At 55.4% G+C, this 19212-nt stretch overlaps 1 protein-coding gene across 17 annotated transcripts in view; it reads right to left on the bottom strand.

Annotated features, from left to right (window-relative positions):
• ATP2B2 (ATPase plasma membrane Ca2+ transporting 2) overlaps positions 1-19212 on the bottom strand; it is a 351445-nt gene that overhangs the window by 39755 nt on the left and 292478 nt on the right. For 8 of the 17 annotated variants that reach the window (XM_023619749.2, XM_023619742.2, XM_023619748.2 and 5 more), the window contains 7 exon segments: positions 18788-18913; positions 17123-17155; positions 15906-15965; positions 10858-10899; positions 9885-10043; positions 6629-6843; positions 3136-3378 (listed from right to left, as the gene is read on the bottom strand). In XM_023619749.2, the coding sequence (XP_023475517.1) occupies positions 3136-3378; positions 6629-6843; positions 9885-10043; positions 10858-10899; positions 15906-15965; positions 17123-17155; positions 18788-18913 (878 nt within the window). 17 annotated transcript variants of the gene reach the window in all.

The raw sequence follows: 19212 nt of genomic DNA, 5'->3' as shown, positions 1-19212 counted from the left end.
GAACAGAGATGACTCAGAATGTAAACAAGTTACTTAACCTCTCTGTGCCTCAGTTTCCTGGGGGGAAATGATTACTGTGAGGATGAAATGAATTAGTGAGAGGAAAACGCTTAGCACCACGCCTGGCACATACTCAGCACTCAGTATGATTAGCGTTGTCGCTATTCAGCAATAAAACCCCCACTGAAGGGGGATTCATTTGTAGTACGCAGAGGCTAACCAATAAATAAATAGACAGCAGAGGCGCCGAGGTTACAGAAGGAAAGGGTGTGCCCAAAGTCACACAGACAATTAGTGGCAAAGCCAACTTACAGACACCCCGAAGCCAGCTTTTGAGTAGGATGCCCAGACCAGCTTCTCGGTCATTGAAACAATCCTGCAGCATCTTTAGCACAGGGCGGTCTTGGGAAGGCAGGCCCGGGATCCAGGCGGTCAGGGTCACAGCCAGGGCCTGCCAGCCATACGGGGCAAAGGGGTTCTCGAGGACTGCTCTTCCAGGCCCAGAAGGATCCTGAGAAGAGTCAGGGGCTGCTCGATCCATGGTGGAAGTCCAGCCCCCCTCCACACCAGGCTGGGAAGTCTAGACTGCAGGACATGCTAAACCATGCAAGAGGGGAGAGGGCAGGAAGGCAGGCAATGTCCTCCTCACACCACCCATCAGCTCTGTCTGGGAAACTAGCCCAGCCTGGGAGAACCAGAGCACGGGCAGGGCTGTCCTTCCCCCCCAACGAGGCAGTGGCTCTTCTGTGTCCTCCTGCTGCCTGATGCAGCCCGCTGGCTCTGTGAGAGTGGGAGACAGGGTGCGCCAGGCGCTGTGCTAAGCACTTGCCACTTACTGACTCCTCTCATTCTCGAAATAATCCCATCATTTCCCCCGGGAAACCGAGGCATGGAGAGGTCAAGTAACGTGTTTACATTCACACAGCTAGTGAGGGCTACGAACCCAGGCCATCTGGCTCCAGAGTGTGAGATTTAACCATCACCCGGTCATACCAGGGGGCTCTGCTGTCCTTACACACCAATGGCCATCAGGCCCTAGCAAGGAGAACCATGTGGCCAGCATTCTTTCAGGAAAGACCTAGAAAGAGAGGCACAGACGTCCTATGACGCCACGGTTCAAGGCACAAAAAGGGACACTGGTGCCCAAGAAGTAAGTGACTTGGCCCGATTGCAACCTGAGGACCCCAGCTCCCTGAACTCTCTCCAGTCTCGGCAGCTACACCTTCTCCCAGGTGGACGGAGTGACCCCTGTCCTTCAAGCCCCCTGGACACAGCCTCTGCCAGCCAATATCTGGAAACGCGCTTTTAGCTCTGCCGCCGCTGCTGTGAAACACGGCCTGAGTGAGACTTATCCCCGAGGAGATGCTCCCACAGCCCTCCTGGCAGGTCCCGGAGCTCCTTCGACTGTAATTGTGTAACATACATCTCAATCCTAGCCCACCTGGCGGCCCTGCCCGCGCGGCCGCCCCCGTTGCCCGACGCCTGCTCTGGGACTGGCCCCGCTCCCCTCTCTGCCACATCTGCAGGATGCGATCGTTAACAGCATCTCGGTTATTTTAGGAAGGCCTGGGGAACAGAAGAAAGCATTGCTGATCTCCCTTGATTCCCAAATCAGGCTGAGGTGGGGGGGGGTGGGGGGGGGCGACAAGAACGTCACCGTTTCTGGTATCGCCCCCAGGGCTCTCTGTCACCCATCTGCACGCATTCTCCCGACCTACTTTCTCCCTTTGTTAGTGCTGCCTCCCTCGGCCTGCGACTCAGGGATGAGGGCGGGTGGCTGCTCTGCAGCAGCGGAGGTCCTTGCATGTCCTTGGGGTCCTTGCAGCCCCAGCGTCTGGAGGCAGAAGGCACCTCCTCCCCCTCCCCGGCCAGCCATCGGCCCCCACGCTGCTGACTCACAGTCTTCTCCCCGTTTAGATAAAGTTGCTGGCGGCTCCCACCTCAGCCTGCGGGTTCACGCTGGCTCAGGGGCAGAAGGGAGAGGTCAGGGCAGGGGCACATTTGGAGGGTAAGCAAAATGCTCAGCCGCTCACCCAGATGCTGCCACTGCAGAAATGCCCTATGTGTGGGTGCCAGCCGACCTCTGGATGGCCAAGTCTGTGTTTCTCTTCATCTAAATGATGGTTAATTACAAAAAGGCAGCCTGTGCTTCTAAACCAAACAGGGACGACAGCATGAGGAGTCCAGGCAGCTCAGCTGAGACAGGAATAGGACAGCTTTTCTTAGCAAAACCAGGAATACCACTACTGTTCCTAACAACAACAACGTTGTTGGTGGTAGATTGCTTGTGAAAATGGCCACCATCAGTCCCCTCTCTGAATCCACGCCCTGTGCAATGTGACTCTGTGCTTCTTTCCATCAAGAGCTGGAGTCTACCACTCATATGAGGAATTTAAAATTATGGACTAAGAACAGTTTAGTGGATACCAGGGGAAAGGTGGGGTGGGGGGTGGGCACAAAGGGTGAAGTGGTGCACCTACAACATGACTGACAAACATTAACGTACAACTGAAATTTCACAAGATTGTAACCTATCAATAACTCAATAAAAAAAAAAAAAAAAAGAGCTGGTGTCTATTTCCCCACTCCTGAGTCTGGGCGGGCCTCTGTGTTGCCCACAGGACACGGCAGTGACAATGTGAACAAGACTGCTGGAGGAGGGGGAACCACACAGAGCCGAGGAGGATCAGCCCAGCGGAGGCCATCCGAGATCAGCCTGCGGTCCTGCCAAGATCAGCAGAGCTGTCCACTTGAGCCGCTGCAGAGGCATGAGGGAGCCTCGCCGAGACCAGAAGACCCACCCAGCTGAGCACAGCCTCAACTGCTCTCACAGAATGATGAGCCAAATGCAGTTTGGTTTTAAGCCACTAAGTTCTGGACTAGTCAGGTAGCCAAAGCTAAGTACTTAGGGAGGGGGAGGGCAATGAGAGCAACTAAAGAAACACAACTAACAACAATCTTCTTTTTTGTTATACAAACATCATAGCTAAGTCAAAGAGAAACAAGTTGCTTACTATGTAGCCACCCCCAAATACATCATCAGGACTTTAAAACAAATCCCATTGCTCAGCCCGGCGAGGGCGTCTGCATCACCACGTGGATCTTGCTCCCTCTGGTGGGGGCTGCACCACTTACCAGAATCTTGGTGGTGTAGGCGCTGTTGATGGCGATGGCGTTGACCAGCAGCTCCATGGTCTTGGCGTTGATGGAGCTGGGGTCGGGGATCTCCTTGTAGTGGACGTCGCCGACGTAGGCCTGCACCACTGTCATGCGGTTGGTGGTCAGCGTGCCCGTTTTGTCCGAGCAGATGGCGGTGGCATTGCCCATGGTCTCACAGGCGTCCAGATGGCGTACCAGGTTGTTGTCCTTCATCATTTTCTGGGGAAAGGGGCAGTGAGAGGGTGACAGTGAGAAGAGGGAGCTGGGGGCCGGGGCCCGGGGCAAACTCACAGTAAATGAGGTGGGGCTGTCATAGCCCGCCCCTCTGCTGCCCTCACAGGCAAAGCATCCTGGTTGCTGCAGCCTCTGACTTCTGGGCTCTTCTTGTGTGTGCAATTTATTAGTGGAGCTATTTAAAAGATTTAATTGGCTTAATTTGGATTACAGAAGCAATTTGTATTCTTTACGGAAAAGAATGGTAAATTAAGGTTAGGTCCTCTCTAATTACTTCAAATATTTTTCTCTTACATCCTAATAGAAATAAGCATTCCTTATTTGATTATGGGTTTTCTCAAATGTACCATCTTTCACTGGTACTTGGTTTTCATTGTTACTTTGGTTTCATCAAAAGTAAATAAATTTATGTGTTTATAGACATAAGACAATAGCTGGAAAAATATCAAAATATTAGTGTCATTATTTCTGGGTGATATAATTATAGGAAATTTTTATTGCCTTGCTTTTAAAATCTATAGATTCTATTTTTTCTACAATGAATACATATTATGAGTTGCATAATAAAAATCACAAGTTTCTTTTAAATATAGATACACAAAAAAGAAAACAAATCAGCCATAATGCTGCCACCCGGAACTGATGCATCTCATATAGCAACATCTTTTGTTTTTAAATTTATAACAAAAATGGAATCCTGCTATCCATATTATCATTAATTTTCTTGTATTCGCCTCCCTTTGTCTCTTTCCAGCTCCATACTTCTAGCTTCTTCCAGGTTCTCAAGCAAGAAATGCATGTAAAGTAATTCTCAAGGAACCAGCATGCAATGCAGGCCCTCTGGACACAGTGACCCTGTCAGGCAAGGAGGGACATGAAAAGCTGCTCGAGGCTGAATCAGACGTAGCTCTAGTCTGTTCCTAGGAACCTGATTTCCTGTAGTCTTGCTCCTCATTATAACTCTTTACAAGAGTAAAAAAGGAGTGCCCTTGGAATAATTTTAATAGCAGTTCATGTTACTAAAAAATGAGTATTGGTAGGATTATATGAGATGGTAGCTCTCTTATAACCTGTGATGATAGTAACAATAAATGTATGTTGCGCAGACGATCAAGAGCAATTTGAATTTGCAACACGCTTCATAGTTTGCAAAGTTCTTCCGCACTTATTTTCTCATCTGATGTTATAAGAATCCTGTGGAACCTTCGAGGATGCTCGTAATCCTTTGGCAGTTGAAGAAGCCGAGGGAAAGCGACCTGACCAGGCTCACACACCTAGTGAGAGTTAAAGCTGGGACTTGAACCCAGCTCTGTTCCACCTCATAGCCTGGATCATCCCACTGGGACTCCGCCCACCTGCACCTCTGCGGAAGATTTGTCTGTTGGGCTTAAGAACGTATAGGCCTGTGCTGCCTAGGATGGTAGGAAGTGGAAACGGGGCTGGTCTGACAGGAAATGTGCTGTAAGTGGAAAAAACACGTCGGCTTTTTAAGACTTACTATGAAAAGACAAATGGCAAAATATCCTGCTAGTAATTTTCATATTGCTTGTTGGATGGATAATAATTTGGACATATTGGGTTAGATAAATTATATTATTAAAATGAATTTCACCTGTTTCTTCTTACTTTTTCTTTTTAATGTGGCTTCTAGGAAATTTAAAGTCACACGTGCAGCTCACATCGTGCCCCTACTGGACTGTGCTGATCCACGCGGTCACCTCTGTTCCGTGGACGGCGGCCCCCAGGGCGTGGGTCCAGGCTCAGAAGGTGGAGTGTGCCTCACCTGGCATGGGTGCTGTGCTAAGTTTATCAAGCGACCGTACAAGTAACACTACTCAAGATGCCCGAAGCGCCGGGTGCCAGAGATGTGAACTGCAGACGGTGCGGAGGCCTAAACACATCTGTCCGTGATTCCCCCAAAACCAGCTCAGTGCGACTTTCAAGGAGCCCTTGAGCTCAGGTGGGTGGCTTTGGGAGTCCCGACTCATGGCCGACTCAAATCTCCATCTCCAGGCCCTGGGCCCCCGAGCAGCATCATATTGTGACCTGTTTGGGCTTTGGTTTGTGGGATGGAGTTTCTTCGAGAACCCTAAAACAGGGAGACGATAAGGGCCGTATCCTTTACACAGAGCTGCCACTTCCTGGCACCTGCCTGGAGATCTCTTTTCTGTATGAAATTACATCGGCGAGCACAGCCCAAATGCCAGCTTGGAAACTGACGCTCACTGTGCCCTTGGGCGGCTCTGCCGATGTCTGGGAGCCAAGGTCTTGTTTGTAAACATGCCCAGGCCTCTGCCCTCGCAGAGACATCCTGGCCTCGGGGCCCTGGGAAACAGGACTGCAGGGTCCTGCCCTCCAAGGAGGGGACCATGGGGCCAACAGGGAAGAGAAGCTCAGGGTGTGAGGACCTGGGGTGAGCCAGGCTGGAAGGCCCCCAAGAGGGTCAGATGTACAGTGCCCACAGAGACACTGGCCCACCCAGCCCAGCATTTGGGCTTCACGGATGGCCAGGGGCCTGGGAGCAGGGCAGGTGGGCACGTGCCATCAAGGCAGCACGTAGGAACGCCCCACAGCTCCCACAGCATTCATGGCCCACCTGTCCTGCGCCAAACTGCCCTTAAGACCTCATATTTTCAGCCCATCTCCTGAGATGAGGGGGTGTCCATAAAATCGACATCCTTTTTGTTTTGGGTTTATCTCTTCCAAACTTTAGGGAGCAACCTCTGAGATTAGTTGTGTAAGTTCTCCGGCTACCATGGGGCCTCTGACCACAACGGCCAGACCCCTGTCTACATTCCGAGGGATGGGGATGGGTTTGGGCCTGCATGGTGACGTCTGCTTTTAATTTTTTTTTTTAAATTGAGTCAACTGTCAACGTTTAAACATCAGAAAGTTCATATTAAGTCCAGGTTTCTGGCTTCCCTTGAAAAAATGTGAGGATCTGGCAACACTAAGGCCTGCATCTCCTCAAGGTGACACTTGGCTGGGCTGAAGAGGGGCTGTCCCCTTAGCCAGGCTGTGGCTCTCTGGTTTGCCACAGGTCCCCGGACTCCCCGAGGACATGTGAGTTTTGGGTTCCAGCACACATCCTCTCTCTGAGCTTCCAGTGTGTCCACTCCCTCCTTAGCTCTTCTCCCCACCCCAGCCCTGGCCCCACCCGCCACCCACAGACCCCCGGCTGGTGGCAGCCGATCTCAGCAGCATCAGCCGGCGGGTGCCGCTCGGTCCCTCTCACCTTCACGGAGTAGGCCAGCGAGATGGTGACGGCCAGAGGGAGCCCCTCGGGCACGGCGACCACCAGCACCGTCACGCCGATGATGAAGAACTTGACGAAGTACTGCACGTAGACGGGCGTGCACTCGGGCAGCCACGGCTTCTTGTTGACCACGAAGGTGTCCACCGTGAAGTAGAGCACCAGGATGATGACGGTGATGGCCGACATCACCAGGCCTGCAACACCGGGTGGGGGAGCCGCTCAGGGGCTCTCCTCAGGTGGAGGCCCCGGGAAGTGAGACGTGGCCCAAACCCTCGGACAAAAGGGCTCTGGGTCAGACAGGCCCTCGCTCACATCCCAGCTCTGCCACTTACTTGCTTTGTGCCTGGGGCAAGTCCTTGATCCTCACAGAGCCTCGGTTTCCTCCTCTGCCCAATGGGGATGCCTATTTATCTCACACGGTTTTGTAAGGATCCAGTGTGATTAATGCACGTAAAGTGCCTAGCATGTGCCCGACACATAGTAGGTGCTCAGGAAGTGTGCGCTGAGTGAGTGCATGAAAGAATGAGAACCGCTTGCATGGCCCTTTCATGCCATGATGGTGTGCACTCGGTGCCATTTATTTACTCATTCATTCGGGCACATTGTCGTTCCTATTCCAGGAACTAGGGACATGCAGCAGAAAGGACGGAGTCCCTGCCCTTGGGGAGCTGATATTCTAGAGGGGGAGGCAACAAGAAACAAACACAAGAACAAGATAGTTCAGATATGGAAGATGCTGTGACGAAAAACTCCAGGATGACGTGACAGAAAGGGACATGGGCAAAGATGGGAAAACCACCCAAGTGTCCACTGACAGACAAACGGATAAAGGAAATGTGGTCTAGACATACAATGGAATACTACCAGCCACAAAAAGAAGGAAATCCTGCCATGTGTAATACCATGGATGGACCTGGGGGGCATTATGCTAAGGGAACTAAGGCGGACACAGAAGGACTTTTACGAAGAATCTAAAAGAGTCGAACTGACGAAGGCAGAGACTAGAAGGACGGCTGCCAGGGGCTGGGGGAGGGGGGAGCTGCTTTTCAGTGGGTGTAAAGTTTCAGTTATGCAAGACAAGTGAGTTCCAGAGCTCTATGGTCCAACACAGAGCTTGCAGTTAACAATGCGGTATTGTGCACTTCAAAACCGGTTAAGAGGGTAGATCTCCTGTTGAGTGTTCTTACCCCAAAACCAAAACCCAAAAACACCCCACGAAGGAACACAAGGAAACTTTTGGAATTGGTGGATACGGTCAGTACCTTGGTGGTGGTGATGGCATCACAGCTGTATGCAGATGTCCAAACTCATCAAGATGTATGCATTATATGTGTCATTTTTTGTATAGAAATTATATCTCAATAAAGCTAAAAAGGAAGAAAGTGACAAGGGCTGGTAGGAGTGGCTGCTTTAGCTAGGGTGGGCAAGAAAGACTTCCTGGAGGAGGCGATATTTGAGCAGACAGAGGAACGATGAGAAGGAGCACCCAGGCGTGGTGGCCCATGGGAAGAGCGATCTAGGTAGGGGAAACAGCGGGGGGCCCTTTTTTGGATGAGGAAATTGAGGCTGGGAGGAGTGGAGAGGCTTGCCCAAGGCCACAGGGCAAGGAGGCGTGGGGGAGTTAGCAGCTGCAGGAGGCTACCTGCCCGGATCCCCTGGGATCCTCCTGCCAGTTCAGCGTGCCCAGCCCGTCTGCAGCAGGTGCTATGCAGATGCTGCTGAGACCGTGCACCTGCAGCCTCTGCAGAGGAGGAGCAAGCTGGGACAGCTGGCGTCTCCTTGTCCGGAAGTGCCTGGGAGGGGACCCCACCCCACTGTGATGGCCCATATCCAATGGCTGATGTGGGGGTGCAAAGACCAGCCCCCTTGCTGCAAGGCCGGGAAGACCCTGCGGAGGTACCAAGGCTCCAGAGCTCCCCGTGGGGTCAGGTGGAGCCAGGGATTTCTCCAGAAACCTCAGCTGTGTCTGGCTTCTTCCTAGCCCTGGCACATCCCTTACCCTTTCCTGGTCTCACCTGAGAGCACCCCCTCCAAAAATCCCGTGCCCACCCATCGCAGGCTCTGCTTTCAGAGAATTCAGCTCAAGAGAGAAGCAGAGGTGGGATGTGAACCCAGAAGTGCTCGGATCTGAACTCCCTGATTGGCAGGGCCGAGGAGGGGGCAGGAGACCAGTGAGGACTTTGAAGGTCCTGGGGTTGCTCTCCTCGCTTCCTTCCCTGCCCCCCAGCGCCATGTTTCCGTGGAGTCTTTTACGCGGCGGGGATGGAGGAAATCCCCGGGCCCATCGCTCCCCCACCCCCACCTCCAGCTGCGGAGCCTCAGAGCCGCTCTACCCCCGTCTGACAGTCGCAGGGGCGGGAAGCCAAGCTCCCAGCAGCCCGGAGCTGTCACCAGGCCTCCAAGTTTAAATATAGACAGCCAAGCCTGTAATTTGCCTCCCTTCTCTGTGCCGTGGTGCCTATAATTAGAGCCGGAGACAGCATGGAGGAGCGAGCAGCCAGGTGGGGAGGCCTGTGCCTGTGCCGCGTCCTTACCCAAGAGGGGAGGCCACGGCTATGTCAGACGGGCCGGGGCTCACCTTGCAGCTGGGCTGGGCTTCCTGGGCCAGAGGGGCCATCACCAGCCATCACCTATAGCTACTCCGTCAGCTGGGAAGCCCAGCTTTTTGTGCCAAGGTTCAGACAAGGGGCTTCTCATCGGGCACCTGGCACTGCCCTCACCCATTCAATCTACTCTGCACTGCAGCCAGGTGGTCATTACAGAGCCCAAGTCCACCCCTGCCCTCCCTGCTCAAACCTCTCCCATGGCTCCCACTGTCCTTAGGATAAACCGGAGCTGCAAACTCCAGGCCCTGCAGGATCTGCCCCTCTCCAGTCACCACATCCAGCACGCGTTAAGCACTCTGTATTCATAATCTCCTTTCATCCTCATAACAGTCTCTGAAGGAGGGATCACCGGCACCCCAACTTCACAGACTGGGGGCAGCAGCTCAGGGCCAGGTGCAGTGACTCTCCGCCCACGTGCTGTAGCAGCCTGCCCGAGAGCCCAGGCTTTTCAGCGTCACTCCTCTGCCTCTCTAATTGCTAATCAAGTGCCTGTTAAGGACTCGGAGTGGCCTCTGTGCATAGAGAAGGGTGGGTCTCAGGGACCATCTCATGCAGACGAGGTGATGGAAGCCCAGCTGGAGGCAGGGCCCTGTGTCCCCCCGCGCCATCTGCCGCGGCTGCGCACTTACCCGCCTTGCCGATCTGCACGGCCAGCTTGGTGAGCTTGCCCTGCAGCACGGACTTCTCCTTCTTGTGCATGTTGGCCTTCTTCTTGTCGTCGGCATCGCCGCCCTCGGCACTCTTAAGCGGCTGCATCTCCATGGCGGCTGCCCCATCCTGCTGTTTGGCTGCAGGGGGCAGAGCACGCACATGTATACACACACAGACACATGGACACGCACACACAGGTCAGCCTGCCAGGTGGGGATGTTGGTGCCAAGATCCTCCCGCCCACCCCGGAGAGTGTGGTGACACACTTACTCCCTCCCTGTACCCCCGCATAGCTGGCACAGAAGCCCTGTGAGGGGGTCTGCCTCTTTCAGCTGGAGACCCTAGTCCCAGGGCCACTGGCTGCCTTGGATGTGGAATCCAGGACGCAGCAGAGAGTGACATGGCTCCACCCTGGATTCCCAGAAGAAGTGGGCTGGGGTCCCCTCTGGGCCTGAACAAGCCCACCAACCCTCCCCCAGGTGGCCCCTCGGCTTTTCCCACATTCAGACAAGACACATACGTTTGGGTTTACCCAGGTGGTCCCTGGGCCATGTTGTTAAGATATTAAGTAGTCACCAGACAGGAGGGACAAAAAAGGAGGCTGAAAAGGTAAAAGAGGGTGCCCTCATCCATGGGTACCAAGTCCCCTCCTCCTTCAGTGGACTGCCTGGTGGGCCAGGGGCCCTACCCCTGAGCCCTTAAGGATCTTAAAGAACCAGCTCCAAGTCCTCAGCTAAATGGGCAGCACAGCTCAAAGGCTGGGGAGAAGCTGGCCGCAGCCATCCCCTGTCCTCACCAGGGGGTGCCTCCGTTCGGCCTGGCCCCATGTGAATCAGCCTCACCACCCTAAAGATGCCAGGCACCCATAGGTGTGGATGTGCCTGCCTCTGGTGTGGTTCTCAGAGCCAGTGGGGAGGGGACCACAGAAGCCGGTTAAGACAAAAGGGTTACCTTTGCTCTGGCTGGCGTCCACATTGCCATCCTGCATTTTACCTACACGACAAAGAATTTTAACAGACAACAGAGAACAGACAACACACGTTGGTCATCACGAAGACGCAACAGGGCCACAGACACTCATGTCACGGAAGGAGGAAGGGCCAAGCCGGCCAGGCAGGCCCCTGAGGTGAGAGCAGACCCGGCCTGTGTGTTGGCTGTAGGGTCTGTCCTGATTGTCTCGGGGCTCGGAGAGAGAGCTTCTGCAGGAATTCTTTTGGCCCCGAGCATCTTACAGATTAAACGACAGCCTCTGAGGGTAAAGGGCAGGAAGCAGAGGAGCAGGAGCTCTCAGGTCCCCAGTGATTAATTTGGTGCCTTTTGTGGGCTGAGAGGAGGCGAAGATACACGAGAGAGAGAGAGAGAGAGAGAGAGAGAGGAGGGTTCTAGAACAGGAGGAGTTTGGCCACTGTGCTCCCTGGTTTCTGTCTCCAGAAGGGATGTCTACTTTCTCCTTCTCCTTCTGAAGGCGCGTGAAGCCCCACAAGGAGCAACACATACAAAGGGCTGGCAGGGGCTCCCCAACAGTGGGCTCTGCGGGTCCCCGAGTGTGTCCAGGGGGCTTGGTGGGAGGGCCCTGGCACCTGAGGGGAAGCTGCTGGCCCCTCCCGTCCATCCGGCTGTGTGCTCTTTATTCTGAGTTTGAGGGGGTGCAGGAAAAAGTCAGGTGGGTGGGCTCCCCGGGGCACCACCCAGCCCCGCACGTCAGGGCCTGATGCTGCCTGGTGCTGGGGAAAGGGCTGAGTCCGGGGCTCCCCGGCCCCTAGTCAGGGATGCCCGGGGGGTCCTCTCCCCAGGCTTGGCCAGAAGCTTGTGGGCTGTGTTCTCAGTGTGGGAGGTACTGGTGGCCATGGCCCCGTGGCTGAGACACCTGCCCTCACCTGCTGGCACTGCTGAGGGGGGTGGCCTCCTGTCTACTGAGCTCATCAGAGCACTGCCCGCGGGCCTTGCCATCCCGGGGGGAATCTGAGAAGGACGGCCCCCTCGGACGTTTGCTGTGAAGGTGGTTCTCACAGCTCACATTCTAGGAGAACCCGGCGTGTGCTGGGTGCACGCATGACCTCCACGATGCCATGTAAGCCTCACCACAGCCCTGCGGAGAGGGCTCCTGCACGACCCCATTCACAGATGAGAAGCTGAGGCTCAGAGAAGGACACGGCCTGCTGGCTCTCAGCAGGTAGACAGAGAGCTGGCCCCAAAGTGTGTGCGTGTTTCTGCCCTAGTCGGGGAGGATGCAGCTACCCCCAGCCCCTCTGAGCCCAGGCGAGAGGCGGTGAGGTGGGACTGGTGGGACTGGGTTCCGGAAGGAACAAGCTGTGTGGCTTTACCTCTCCCAGACTCAGCTTCCACGTCTGTGAAATGGGGATGCGACATTCACATCCCAGAGCCCCTAAAAGTTGCCTTAGAAATAACCACTTGCCCATTCAGCCTTTTGCAGGTTGAAAGGCTTTTGCAAGTGTCGCCTCTTGTCCATCTTCCCGACACCCTGTGAAGTGGGGGGCGGGGGAGTCATCATCCCTCACATTTTACAGACAAGGAAATGGAGGCCCCGGGAGGTTCCCAGGCAGCCCTCACTCATGGCGCGTCCTGATGATAACCCTGGGGCTGCATTATCCGTTCCACAAACACTGTCATCACCAGCACCATGGCCACGCCATGGGCGCCTCAGGGGGGAGAAGTGGCCTTCCTGGGACCCGGCCCCCGCCCTCTGCAGGGAAGCACAGGGCTGCTCCCACCGCCTCTCACGGCAAAGCGCCAGCGACCCGCCCCGGGGCTGAAAGAGAAAGGCCTCGGCTGCACTATTGTAAAGTTTTTTTTACTGGATTAAAAAACAAAACAGAAAAAGGCTTTTTAGAGCAAAAAGGAGTGAACTACAACAATTATCTTTATTTTTAAAAATAATTTTACTAACTGGGCTAAAGGGACTAGAGGACCCGCTTCAGTAGCGCGTTTCAGAGGCACAAAGGGGCCTGGAGCCGCACTGCACATTATCAGATGCAATAGCCCGTGTGCGTGTGCGCGCCCATTAGCCAAGCGAGCAATTTCCTCTTTTATTTCCATGGTGACCACGTGGCCAGAAGAATAATCACCAACGCGGGTATTTGAGGAAGGGAGCGGCGTTCTGGGGGTGCTTCGGTGCAGATGGCCTGGTTTCTCAGAACCAAGGGACTTATTCGGGGCTCTCCTCAGCCACACTGGTGCTTGCCCGGTGTGGGACGGGTGGTGGGACAGCCAGCTCTGGCCCCGCGTGGGACCTGGACGATGGCTGTGTTTCAGGGGACCGGGGATGGAGGACAGGACTCAAGATGGGGAGCAGGGGTGGAGACTCAGAGGCCTCCCTCTGCCTCAGATGCCAGACACAGCTTTTCCAATGCGTCTGTTCTCTTCCTGCATTGCGAGGGACATGGGCGCGAAAAGCACGGATGTGGAGGACTTCTGGGGAGGTGGCCTCATAAACAGGCTTTGGGGAGACAGGCCACTGGCCAGGAGGCCCGGGAGAAGTCCCTTCTCTTCCCCGAGCCTCTATTTGTTCCTCTGTGAAATGAGACAATGCCGACTAGGGTGATGCTGACAAAAAGCCCTGTGAAGCGCCCGTGTAAATGGCTGGAGTTGAGAGTGATGTATTTCTAATCACGATTCTAAGTGATGTATTAAATAGCGATATATTAGTAAATGTAAAAGAAAAGAATAAAGGAATAACGACAGTCCTAATGCCTGCGAGATGGATGGAATGCGGCCACCTTTCAGTCGGGAGGGGCTTGGGGGAGTGGGGGGGGGGGCGGGGAATACCACCACCTGAGCTCAAATCCGGATTCATCCCGATTTGGCTCAGAGGAAAGAGGGGATGGGGACAGTTAATTCTCTGCCTCACCAAGGCTCAGCCTAGTGCTTCTCAGCCATGAGGGCGCTCCGGAGCCCGGGCAGCTTGTTAGAACGCAGATTCTCATTCAGCAGGTCTGGGGGGGCCTGAGAGTCTGCATTTCTAACAAGCTGCCAGGAGATGCCCAGGCTTCTGGTCCTCTGATCACATTCTGAGAAGCAACGGTCTAGAGCACTGTTTCCCAAAGTATATACTGGGAGTGTACCAATCCTACAAGATTCAGCCAGGAAAGGTCCTGCAGCCAGACCAGCCTGGGAACCCCTGCACGGCTCTGTAACTCTCCACTATCCGCCAGCTTATTCAAGGCTCTGAGAAGTCCTGCAATGAGGAAGAAACAAATTCTATCCAGTGGTTCTTAAGCATCTTTGACCACAGGAAACTTTTCTTGTGGGGAAGACCTTGTGAAGTTTACAAGGCACACTCCACGGGACATCCTGGATCAGGAAGAGGAACACACACTTTAGAGCCAGCCAGGCCTGGGTTCAAATCCCAGCTCTGCTACTTTCTAGCTCTGTGACCTTGGGCTAGTGTCTTGATCCCTCTGAGCCTCAGTTTCCTCATCTTTAAAATGGGGACAATAAATTCTGCATCACAGGGCTGTCATGAGGATTAAATGAGACGGCGAGCATGAGATGCTGGCGAGGGGCCTGGTGTACAGGAGAGATGGCCACGAAATGACAGTTCCCCATCTTCCCTGCAGTTTTTCTGGGGATACCTGGAGTTTTCTGCTCCAGTTTGGAAGTGAGGCTGCCCCTTCTCAGGGACCAGCAGCCAGGATGCTGTCTATTGGTTCAGGGAGCCCAGCAGGCGCAGCGCCCGGGGGCTCAGGACGCCACCTCCGTTTCCTCCCCCGCCGTGGGTCTGCCCGCCTCGGTCCTCCCTGTCATCCCTCCGCCACCGTCCCTGACGCATGACGTCTCCCACAGCCCAAGCTGTCCTCCTTCCTTCTCCTGCGCCTGAAATAGACCACGCCCGAATCAGCCTTTCTTGGCAAGGACAGCACTGCTCGAGGAAGCCCAGCCCTGACAGCACCTGAGGTGCGTCCATCTCGGGTCACTCTGAATCCGGGTGGCTCAGCCTGAGGTCTGGCCAAGGGATGCGAGGATCAGGTGGGACAAGATCCCCACGTCTTCTGGGAGTGGGGAGGAGTAAATGATACAACAGATGAGAAACCCCATGCCCGACACGCAGCGACGCTGGAGGGAAGGCTTTTCCCTCCGCCTCCCTCCATCTGCAGGAGCGATGGGCTCAGGGCTGAGCCCGAACGGCTCTCAGCAGTTCAGGAGCAGCCTGGGGAACTCTTACGTGACCTAACTGGAGCATAGGGGATGTATCTGAAGATGGGAGGGTAGAGAGATAAGAAGTCTTCTACAGGCTTGGAGGCAAGTGAATGGAATTCCTCCCTGCTGTGTGTAAAGAGGTTAGGATGCAGACCGCAGGTCCAGTAGCAGCCCTCCACCCCCACCCCAAGGAGCCAGGAAGAATGCAGAGACTCAGAGCAACGCTCCAGCACAGGCAACAGCTTGAAACACCGGTCCACATCCAGGGGACAAAACTAGGCTCGAGCCCAAGCGAACCCCTTGCCCATCCGCTCTGTGAAAGAGAAGAGGAAGAAACGTCCGCCGCGGGCTCAGCCATGCTACAGGGTGGGGCCAAGGAGCTGAACCCTGGCCTGGGTCCCCCCGGCTCGAGGGACTTTTAGAGTCAGGGATTGGAGCTGTCACTGGGGACCCAGATGCCAGCTTCAGCCCAGGTCCTGAGCCCAGGCCTTCTTCCCAAAGCCGGGCCCAGGAATGTGCTTAGGAGAGGGTCACACCGGGTGGGATGCTGCTTCCGGGGGGCCAGATCTGAAGCCAAGGTCATGTCCCTCTCCTGGGCTCCACTGGGGGTCAAGGGCACCACAGGAGTCAGCGCTATTCTGGCAGCCACGAGCGGGCGCCGAGCTGATTCTCTGGTGGGTGGCCCCTCTCCTAAGCACCTACCCCACATGAGAGGTTTGTCCCAGAGCTGCCCATGCACATCCGAGAATGTGCAGTCCAGAACAGGGAGAGGCAAGCCCAGAGCCGGGGCGGAGAGAGACGCCCGTTCACCCGAGACCGAGAGCTCGCCGGCAGAGACGTACCATTGACTAGGCTGGTATTTGCACTATCGGCGGCGTTTGAACTTGCCGCACCATCGGCCTCTGCGGGGGTGGGAGGGATGGAAAATGCAGTGTGTCACAATGGAGAAACGCAACAATGCAAACAGCAACAACAATACAGACGTGAACCAACTTGTGCGAAGTGATGACTATATTCTTAAAAAAAAAAAGTCTCCCTTGGAAATCAAGAAACTCAAATTGGGTGGGGGGTGTGTGAAATGTTCCCACAGAGATGCCACAGGAGTTGGGGGAGAAAACTCAGACATGGAGGGTCTTTGAAATAAAACATGGAGGATGATCAACGTGGTTAGGCGGGATGGAACTGCTGTGTGGTAAGGTCTGGACCAGTGCGCCCTGTTGGCACAGCCAATCAGGCAGGTCTCCCTCAGAGAGGGTTCCACGAGGAGAGGGGGTCTGGCTGCCCATCAGGGCCAGAGGGGCCCATGGCCAGGAGTCAATTCAAAATATTCAACAGCCGGTACAGTACGGCACCAGTCATTCTGAATGGGTGTTCGCTGCGACAACCACCGCCGCGTCCCGGTAGAACATCGGCTGATGGTGGCGACTTAGCAGGATTCACACCCTCGACTCAGGCCACTGCCCATGGCCACCTCCTCCTTCCCTAACCAGCGCCCTAGATTGCCTTGGTGACCTCCATGCGTGCCACCATTTAAAAGGTGACATCGAGCATGTTGCATTTTGCACGAGACAGGGGAGATACGAGCGAGTTTTCCTTAATTTACAGATTAAAAATGATATGAGATGGTCAATTCACTCTTGTTCTTTCTCGGGGTGGGGAAACGGGTTCTGTGGGAAGGAGAGGGAACAGACGCTCCCGGGTGAGGTGGACACGCCGTGTGGCAAGGGGAAGCCGGGATGAGCTGTGTGGGTGCGGCAGGGATGGCAGGGCTGTGGTGGTGAGCAGGGCTGAGCACCGTGTGGAGACAGTGGTGGTGCCATGCACACTTGGCCGGCAGGGGGCAGCACCTGGAGGGTAAGTAGGCAGAGGGGGGCGGTGCTGGCTGGTCACGTGGGGCTGGATCACACGGGGGCACAGTGGAGGGCCTGGTGGTGCCCAGCCTCCAGCTGTCACGTGGCCTCCTCCAGCTGTGTGCTGGGGGTGTGGGGCCAGGGCTCGGTGGTTAAAGGCTGCTGCTATTTGTAAAAGCCACATCTACCCTGAGGGCGTCTTACTGTACCTGGTAGCTGAAGGCCATCCCCCTTCTTCACACCTGTGTGATGATTTTGGAGACATGTTAATGAAGGAGAAGCACACACAGCCTGCTCTGTGCACATGTGCACACGTGCTCATGCACACACACACACGCATGCACACACACCGGCACGCCAGGGTCGTCCTGAAATGGGCACCCACGGTTGGTGGGCTCTAAGTGATGTCCCTGGTGGAGTGATGAGACGGGAGTGCCGAGGGGGCCCAGCCCTGGCTGTGCTGCTCACGGGAGCCTGGGAGGCTGGGCTGCCCCCGTCTCCCTCTGCCACCTCCCCTCCACGTCCCACCTCTTCCCACTACACTGACACCCCCATCTCACTGGGGTGCAGGAATGCACTCAGCAAGGGACCCGACCTGTGCTTTGGGGCAGGAGAGGCCTGTCTTCCTATTGGTATTTTAAAAAATACAGGCCTGGCCCGTGGGAGCTTCTGGGTGCTTCTGCCCCTCATCCTGGCCCCAGAGAGGCCAAGGAAACGGGTAACGGCTGCTGCAACCTGCCCAATGGCTCACATCTGCCAAAAGCTGCCTGCACCCTGGGGCCACAGCTTCTGCGTCACTGTGTGGACACTGTGCTGACACCCTGTGGGCCTCTTGGCCAGGACTCTGTCCTCACTTTCAACCTCAACTCTCCCCTTGCTCTCTCCAGCCTCTGGATTTCCCAGCTCACAACTTAGCTCCATTGTTTGTGCTGGTAGGCAGTCAGAAGCTTAGGGGGTCCCACTAGAAAATGGGTCTCACCCTCGGGAGCAAGTAACCTTTGATCACGACCAAGGCCCTGTGCCTCGTTGGCCTCAGAGCTGGAGGGCAGGGCTGCCCGTAAAACTCAGGGAGGGGCCACCTGCTATTTCATCTCCTTCCCCTGGACTCCAGGAGGTCTGGGCGTTGGAGGTCTTCCTCTGAAGACATGAGCGGGGCTGTCCTTGAGACGGAGAGTGGGTGTTGGGTGAGGAGCCGGCTGTGCTGGCCAGAGGCCTGAGCCTTTGGATTTCGGCCCAGCCTGATGGGATTTGGGCTCCTTGTGTCTTCTAAGCATCACCTCCTCGGCTCTGAGAGGCACCTGTGGCCCAGGCTGCCAGCCTGCTGCCCTGATGGGGAGCCCAGAGAACAAGGAGTACTGTTCCCAAGGGGGAGTGGGAGCAGAGCTCAGGTGAGGTGGCAGCTCTGGGGGATGGGGGGACTCACAGCAAGGAACCTGGGCCACCTTCCCCAGAAGCTGCTCTGCCCACATCTGGGGCGAGTCTGTGCTGGGAGGATACGCAGCTCTGCTCAGCGGAGCTGAGAACAGGCAGGAACATGCCTGGATGGGGATTTCTACTTGATATCAGGGCGATGGTGGGACCAGGTCACACTTGAGGCTGGAGACTCAAAGAAGTGCTCAGCACTCTTGATCTGGCCCAGGAAGGGAGGGGCTTCCATGACATGACTGGACAAGACAGAGACTGGGACAAGACCCTGGAGATGGAACAGACAGAGTGCTCCTGGCTGAGCAGGGCCTCAAGGATGCAGGAGGTGGCTGCTGGCACAGGGTGTGGACATAAAAGGCACTCGGTAACTATTTTGTTGAGTGAATGAATAAACAAAAAAATGTGGCCTTAAGAGCTCCTCTCCCGGTCTGCAAGGGGGTTGGGCCTACCTTTCTTGTCTTTCTTCTCCTCCTCCTCGCCACCAGCCCCCAGCAGGGTAAAGATGATGCCAGTCTGAGAGTTCACGCCCACGGCCGTCACCACCATCCGTCCAGAGCCCTCCATTACATGGGTCCCTGGGGACAAAAGCCAAATTACCATTGCAGGAAAGTTACCATTGCAGGAGCCCAAGCCCTCCCCAAAGGGGTGGAGGGAGCTTGGCCCCAGTCAGCTCCCATCTCCCTGCTTGCTCAGGGCCTGGGCACCACCCAGGTGCTGTGATGGGCCTGGGGCTCAAACGCTGCTGTTCCTCAGTTCCCAGGCCCCAAGAGCTCAGGCCCACCACCTACTATCTTCTCCCAGACAGTTGCTTCCTCCTGCTGCCCCCCTCCCGCCTCCTCTCCCACCCTTACAGGTCACGCAGGGCCCACTCTCG

This window comes from Equus caballus, chromosome 16 (assembly GCF_041296265.1).
Source record: "Equus caballus isolate H_3958 breed thoroughbred chromosome 16, TB-T2T, whole genome shotgun sequence".
NCBI lineage: Eukaryota > Metazoa > Chordata > Mammalia > Perissodactyla > Equidae > Equus > Equus caballus.
This window is presented reverse-complemented; position numbering and strand designations above follow the sequence as displayed.